This window comes from Fistularia commersonii, chromosome 29 (assembly GCF_037954325.1).
Source record: "Fistularia commersonii isolate RoL2024-O1a breed Wild chromosome 29, RoL_Fcom_v1.0, whole genome shotgun sequence".
In the NCBI taxonomy this organism is placed as follows: Eukaryota; Metazoa; Chordata; class Actinopteri; order Syngnathiformes; family Fistulariidae; genus Fistularia; species Fistularia commersonii.
Window position 1 is genome coordinate 3,300,870 of NC_141312.1, and position 8,063 is coordinate 3,308,932.

General features: G+C 41.0%; 1 protein-coding gene and 1 long non-coding RNA gene across 3 annotated transcripts; one reads left to right on the forward strand and one right to left on the reverse strand.

Moving 5' to 3' along the window:
- Positions 1 to 1,207: 1,207 nt before the first annotated feature.
- Positions 1,208 to 4,088, reverse strand: LOC147216682 (uncharacterized). Its single transcript, XR_015109067.1, has 3 exons — positions 3,925 to 4,088; positions 2,440 to 2,489; positions 1,208 to 1,273 (listed from the first exon to the last, which is right to left on the reverse strand). It is a non-coding gene; the product is annotated as an uncharacterized LOC147216682 (long non-coding RNA).
- Positions 3,762 to 6,090, forward strand: LOC147216683 (uncharacterized). Of its 2 annotated transcripts, none has more exons than XM_086177251.1 (6): positions 3,762 to 3,854; positions 3,999 to 4,107; positions 4,229 to 4,391; positions 4,536 to 4,600; positions 5,099 to 5,329; positions 5,448 to 6,090. In XM_086177251.1, exons 1-6 carry the CDS (start codon positions 3,814 to 3,816, stop codon positions 5,490 to 5,492), a joined length of 654 nt encoding a protein of 217 aa, XP_086033377.1. In that variant the 5' UTR covers positions 3,762 to 3,813; the 3' UTR covers positions 5,493 to 6,090. The 2 variants fall into 2 exon arrangements, with proteins under 2 accessions (XP_086033377.1, XP_086033378.1); XM_086177252.1 differs by having other exon boundaries at positions 5,102 to 5,329.
- Positions 6,091 to 8,063: the final 1,973 nt, after the last annotated feature.

The following is an 8,063-nucleotide window of genomic DNA, read 5'->3' on the forward strand; positions in this document are numbered from 1 at the left end:
AGCCGTACGTAAAGTCACATATCGTTGCCAGGCTGAGAACAATAAGAACGCCGTCGAGACGGCGGTCCTTACATTCCCGCATTCATATGTATCCGACGCACCACACAATTGGGATTTAAAATCCCCCAGTCATTGACTGCGTTGATTGCTCCTGATATTCGTTTGTATTTTTCCTGGTGGGTGTGCTACAATTAAAATGACAAAATAAAATGATCCTGATTTTCTTCTTTTTAAAGGTTCCAACTCTATCAGGCACACGTTTTGGGATATTTCCAACTGTCGGCACAAAGGAGTCTGACAGTGCAGCAATTCAGCAGTAGCCCCAGGAAGCCCCAGCATTTGGGAGCAGACACTAGGAATAAGACGCCATTAAGTCTGTTGATTTCTGCACACCCATCCCACAACTATTATACCTCCTAGGGCAAATTATTGCACCCGAGTTTAATATTCCCACCTTTCAGGGGCGGGAGTGAGGGGTGTGTACACATTTATACCCGGCCAGTACGAACGTACATGTACTGTACTGAGGCATTTTGTGGAAATTCTAAGGTTAATTTTCCAATAGTTTATGTTTCGGAGATGAACAATGGGAATAAAATGTCAAGACGATCAACAATTGATGCATGTTTAAGAAAACCATTTCGACAGATCTACAGAGGATGGACTGCGATCTGTGGAACAAGGAAACACACACTGCGTCCTCCAGCTTCAGCTATGAAATCTATGTACTGTCCTCCTTTTTCTGCCATAACTGTAACAGTCTGAGTGCATCAGGCGACGGGTTTAGTTCGACCGAGACCAAAAAATGTAAACCCTTCGGTCGAGTTTCACGCTAGCATGGATTAAACAAGGTAGAGGTAAAAAATGTCCGGAATAAAGAAGCCGCTTCCATCTTGAAATGGGATTTGGCGAGGAACAGTGTGTTCGGGAGGGATCAGGGATTTTAAGGTTTGCTTTCAAAGTCCAACGCTTCAGGATTTCCGAGCAGAAGCCTGAGTCGTCCCAATGACCAGCGATTGACTCCAGGTGCACCAGGTGAATGGCTGGATTGATTTCGAGTTCTGTCTTCGGTAAATCAACACCCGAACTGGAAAAATTCAACTTTTGTGTGACCATTTGTATGAAAACACTCACAGTTCTCCAGAGGATGAGGCGTCAGCTCAGAGCAGACTGCATCTGGCGCAGATTCTTCACTTTTGAACCCAGTCAGTTTGAAGTAGCGCAGGAAATGGCTGCCCTCGGTTTGGAGTGGGTGGTGAATTCCACAAGCTGCCTATTTGATCCAATGCACACAAACAGGTTGTTGTTTTTTTTTTTTTTAATGAAAAATAAAAAGAAATGGGCTGAGTTGACTGTACTTGATATTCACCTGAATACGCAAGATTTCCGGTTTGAATCCCCCTACACCATCCTATATGATCCTGCATGTGTGAATTAAGCATCTTTACTATTTTATTCATTCATAGTGAAAACGCTACATTCCACATGTTTTGTAACCTAGTAAATGTGATCTTTGTCCCATAACATGCCCCATTAGTCGAGCTCTCAGCAGCCATTAGTGCAGCAGAGGCAGAGCGGCAAAGGCCTCAGCCTTTGTTTATGATCTCTGCAATCCTCTCTCCTTTCATCTCCTTCCCCCTTTTCTTCACCTGCTATCAATTCCTCACACCAATCGTTTCCCCTTTCTCCTTTAATTATACACACCCCTTCCTCCTTAATGCTCCCTTATACCTATCCTCCTCTGCTTCCCTTTTTCATCCTTTTCTCCATTTCTTGTTTTGCGCGCAAGCCCCAAGGAAGGGAAATGGGTGAAAAGCACTCTCTCTGCACCACTGTCACAAAAGACTGGTGAGTCATCGCCACTTATGTTCCTGTCTCCCTCCTCTCAGAAAAAAAACAGACATATACGGGAAAAGGGGGAAAAAAAAAACACTCACAAATTACTCCCTACCTGCTGTGCATTTACAGGAAGCCACATATAAATACATATGAGTGCACACAGGTGTGCACGCACGCACACACAGACACACACACACACACATTCCATAGCTCTTCTAAAGAACCCAGATATTAGAACCCGAGTCACATTGTCATTGGGGTGACGATTAGTGGGAAATGCTAATGTGAGCCGCCTGTAGACTCTTCAAGGGATTTTTCAGGAGTTTGAGGTGCCAAACTTCCACCGGTGGAGCTGATAAAGCAGCGGAGGGGAGATAAACAGGGAGCCACTCATGCATAAGAGGCTGGTAGATTGCAAGCAATGAAAAAGAAATGCCTACTTTTCAAAATTGACAAGCAGCGCAAGTGGAAAATTGGAAGGGACGGACAGGTTACAGCCTGGCTTTGCACGTTTGACTTCTATAGACACAGAGCGGCTACAGTTTATGAGCCATAAAGTAAATACTCTCCCTCCCTCTGCTGGAGGAAGAACTCACTCACAATTGGGTCGTGACGCTGTTGGGTGCACAAGATGGCAGTCTTGCTGGTGGCTGCAACCAGACAAAGAATAACACATAATGCAGCTGGGAAAATAATAAAACATAAAAAAAAAAATAAAAAAAAAAAACATTACTGTTATTATCTTAGTAATCTGTCTCAAACAATATCTGAGTTTTCAGCAGGATCTAAATGTCTATTTTTATCAATGTGTTGAACTGATAATAATATTATGTGGGGTAACTCTTTAGGCTAATGTACAGAAATTGTAATTTGCCCCATTTCGATAATGGTGTAACGCATTTGTCTTTTTAAGTCAACATTGCAGTTTTTAACCAAACATTTTCTTAAAAACCTTTATCATGAGCCAAATTCACCAAGCATACTTTGTCACTGTCACATTTTTCATTGTGTTTATTCATCTAGATTCATTCGTATCCAGTTCTTTTATACAGATAATCTAAAAAAGACAGTGATGACAGCTGCAGATATAGTGAAATCTAAAAAAAGGGAAGAATAAAAACACAAGTGAGGCCAGGAATTATATGAAAAAATATAAGTGAGAAAACAATAAATAAAACAGGTGAAATACAAACAATAAACACATATATCATTCACTCGGTCTCCATAACGCTTTTTCTGCACTCGGATGAACCCTGGACTGGTGGATCACATATAAAGACATACGTGTAAGCATTCACTCTCATTCACGTATGTCTCGGCAATTTAGGATCTCCGATTGACCTCCTGTATGCTTTTGAATTATGTGAGGAAACCGGAGAACGCTGGGGAAACCAGAGGCAGACGCGGGGAGAACATGCAACCTCCATCGAACCAGGGACCTTCTTGCGGAGGTCCCTAGGCGGGGGCGCTAACTGCTGCGCCACCGTGCATCATATCAATCAATTAAAACAAATCACCCGATTACTACATTTCAACTCCCAAAGCCATTTGATGGGAGAAAATCTAGTTATGGATGAAAAAGTGAGATGGCCACTGAGCACTAAAAGAACTACACTTACATAAATAACATGTAGCAGCAGCGAAATATGTATTTGCACGCTGAGTTAATGATTGTGGTTAATATATTTGACAACACATAAAAGTTTTAATAAGGCTGTTGAAACCTCTCTGCCCTGTCCTGTGTCCATCTCAGGATGATTGTTTATGTAAAAGCAGACACCAACGGGGAGACATCAGATTACTCTTTACAGAATCCTGCTTGTGAGCTATTCGGACCCATCAAATATTGAACACCTGGAGTTTCCGTTTCACACGCCGAAGGGAGGGAGGAGGGAAGAAGCAAAAAGAAGCTCAGGGGAAATAAACCATCAGGTGCCCCGAGAGAGAGAGAGAGAGAGGGACAAATGACTGGGGATGGAGGAAGAGTCAAAGGAACGGGGAGACCGCACACACAGGTAAGGCAAGGACGCGCTGTAGCTTCGCAGCTTGAGGCTCAGCAGGGGTGATCAGCTGAAATTGATTTACCTGTAACCCCTGAGCAAGGCGCTAAGGAAGACATGATTTCTTTTAAATTCCACTGCATCCGTCTCAAATCTCAGCGCCGCGCTATCTACTGTCGTCGACACACTGGATCACACCCGCAGCGAGGAGTTCCCCAAAATCCAAAACGCAGAAGAAGATGCTGCTGATGTGGCCTGTGATGGAGAGGTAGAGGCTCCAAATGCCCGGATAGGTTTTATAACATGCAATTTAGCCGCTGGAGTGATATAAGGGGGGAATTAAGTGTGCATTTGCCTGTTTAATGCTTCGGTTTGGACGTTTGATGAAGGCTGGGGAGAATCTGTGTGCTGGTGATGCAGACACTGGACTGCAGGAGACGCTGCCAGCGACAAACAGCCCTGTCAACGCGGACTGCCCCCCATTGTCCCCCCTGCCAACAGAAGAAACACTCGCATCCCCTACAATGTCCTCTCATCTCTCCAGTGCACACAGTAACCTACACACACACATACATGCACACAAACTCTGTTGCACAGCAGAGAAGATGGATATGCTGCAGTGTCTGAACACATTTGCATCAGCATGACCTCTGTGTGTATGTGTGTGTGTGTGTGTGTGTGTGTGTGTGTTTACAGATCAGCCCTCTGAACCCTGCTGGTATTGCCTCAGGTCCCTTGACTTGGAGTATCTTCCCCAACAGGTTGCCGTTTCTGAAAACAGAATTTTATTTATGTATTTGTTTCTTAATGAAATTGTCTAGTCAGATGTTTCCAATACTAGAGCTTTGCATGCGATTAAAAAATTAATTCAATGAACAAAGGTTATCACAAAGATTTAAATAATGGTTAATAATTATAATGTCCTTACACAGACATTATGATTTGTAATTGTCTGAATATCTATCACCTAAATTATCATATCAATAGTGGGGTTTATATAGGACAAGATAGAATAAAATATAATAATCCCACAGTCCAATACTTACTGATTTCTATCTACTTATTGACAATATGTTATCCAGTATGGCTGTTCTTTAGCTGGCAATATTCTCTGTTTTCAGTGATCCAGACGAAAAAAAAAATCAAGTTCTTTAAAGTTCATTCATTTGCTAAATGCTGAGAGGATGTGCAGTATTTGGGGTTCTATACATGATCTGAGAATTTTCCATTAAGGCAACTCTTACTTTCTGTATGTGGAGGAGGACGCGCATCCTTTGACCACACTGTCATCTAGCGACCACAAAGTGAACTACCAGACAGATCCTCGGCCCCACTTTGGAGTGGCCTGTTCCTCCCACTCCACATGCCGGCCCCTGTGGGGCAGTGAGGGGCCCTGCTGGGGACAAAGACACCAAGACATGTCAGATCAAACACACAACTGTCCTCACTGCCATCTGGGACTGCCTGCAGACACACTCCGCTGGCATGAGGTTGGTACGCCCGAGTGTGTGACGGCATAAGCGGAGCATATTTGCAAACCAAGCTTAAACATTGCTGTTTGTTCAGTATACACTGACTGACTGACTCTGACTGTCCTCCTCTCTCCAGGCAAAGTGTCTGCTGTTTGAAGGACTGAAGACCTCAAAGAACTAAATTCAGTCATAGAGAACTGAAACTAAACATTGTCTTTCATTATTTTGTATATATAAATGCAGTCTTAAAAGCAGTTTTATCTGATTCTGCAAAGAAATACCTGTTTCCTTACACACTCAATTGAATTTAATAATTTTATTTAGACTTTGTTGAAATGGTGATATTTGTATGCATGGAAAAAATATCTATTTTTCTTCTCTTAATTAAAAAAAAAAATCATTTGCCAATGGGGTTAATGTGCAATAATCAGTTTTAATGATCTTTCATTTTAAGTTAACTTTTGGGTTGGATACTTGTTTGCATGTTCTCCCTGTGTCTGAGTGGGTTTCCCCAGGTTTCCTCCCACGATCCCAAAACATGCAGAAGGTTTCTTCGGAGACCATGAATTGCCCAGATGTGTGAATAAGAGGGTGAATGGTTGTATGTCCTTATATGTTTCCCTGTGACGGACTGGAGACCAGTTCAGGGTGAGCCCTGCTTCTCACCCAATGACATCCGGGCTAGGTTCCAGCCCTCCTGCAGCTCTAAGTGCAGGATAAGCGGTATAGATAATAAAAGCATGAACTGATTGTGGCTACGTGTTTATTTTAATTGCAATAGCTTCTCTATTAAAAGAAAGGAAACAGTTCCCCTCACTAAATTTTTTTCTGCAATTGCAATTGCAGTTGCAATTGAATTGCATGAAGGAATTAAATCTCTAAGACTGAGTGTGTGTGCGTGTCTGTTTCTATGTGTACGTTTTTTGGGCAATGGTTGGGGTTGTGACAGTGTATGTGTGTGTGTGTGTGTGTGGAATCCCTGACCTAGTTTTCTTTGCAAAGGGTGCCCAGGAAAGGCATTGTCTGTGTGTGTATGTGTGTGTGTGTGTGTGCGTGTGTGTGTCCATGCTGGCATGAGGATGATGAGAGAACCATTTAAAGAAGCAGGCTTTGGCAGACAGCAATATATTTGTTGTTTGCATTAAAGAGAAAATTAAGTTTATACTTATCGTAATATCATTTGTTAATTGTTTTCATAACTGAGTCGGGATGAACTGAAAGCCATTAAAAAAAACCAACAGCCATCTAGTACAAACACACTGCACACAATGGCTGAATGAATATGTCATGTGTTGATTTAGTCTAGAATTTCAAAGTAACAACTTGCCATAATGACTGCAGTGGTTACCTGTTTTACTGTGCGTAGAGAGTCAGTTGGGGTTGGCTGCCATTATTTCCACTCAAATTCACCATTTAAATTACAGAACAGTAATAAATGAACCCTTTAAAGTTGGTTTTAAAACTGACAAAGCATATATATCTGTATATGTGTCTGTTTTGGATGAGAGGCAAACAAACTTGAGCTGTTTTGGAAAAATGTTTGAAGGTTTGTTATTTGAGCCCCCTGAGTGTGATGTTAATTATTCATTCATATTCACATTCTGCATTTCAAGCGTTTACTCCGTAGTACTGAACATGCTTTTGATTCGGTGGGTCAGCTGTCACTCAGGATGCCCCGCCCATCCGATCCCAATGTGACCTGGCTCCTATTATGGATTTTGTTATGTGTCGATATGTTTCTCCTATGTTGGCAGCAGAAATTGGGCAACTGACAGACTACATCTGACCATGGGACCAGAAGAAAAAGGATATGGAACAGCTGGAGTGGAGAGGAGGGCCTTGTCTAGTGAGGGGACAACACACAAACCAGGAAGACAAAAGTCACAGAGAAGAGTGGAAAGCAGTAGGATATATGAGAGAAACAGTTTTCTGAAGATTACTGCAGTCAATAATTTCAATATGCACATTCAAAAGATAATTATTTTGTAATAAAAGTAATCCTTTTTGAAGGAAAACAATGCAAAAGGGTCCAGTTAAATCAATAAAGGAGCAATGGAGTGATACTGCACATGTGCGCATTACTGGATCTCCATAACAACACAATCTGAAACTATTTGACAATAATAATGCTTTCATATAGCTCTTACTTATTTTCCTTAGTGCAGTGCTACGAATGATGTAGATTATTAGTTATAATTCCAGGTATCGACCTATATTTCTATGGTTGGTTGTTTTCTCACTGCCATGCGTCCAGCACCTAAATATTTCATTAAAAATTAAAATAATGACAATAGAGTGAACATTAAATAAATAAGATGGATAATGTTATCGTGGTTACATGTTGATTTTTTTGTTTCTATTTTGACCGGAAGGCTTTGGTTGTAAATATTACATAGATATTAAATATTGCTATTACTATGATTATCAACTATTGTTGCTATTCTTTTAATGATCAAAGTATATTATAGTCGGTCGTTTTCTTAATGCCTAATGTTCAATGCCTATACACTTAATAAAACTGTTAAGGCATTAAAGTAACTTAATTAAATGTAAAACTAGTGAAAGCTTGCAGCATTAAAAATATATAACTATATATATATAATTTTGTAGAGGTTACATATTGTTTAAGGTGGTTTTTGCTTCTTTTGTTTGAAGACAAAAGTCGATATTTAATGTGGCGATTGTTATTCCGATATCAACCTATATTACTGCCATACGTTGAACACCTATGCACACATTTGAAACAAAATTA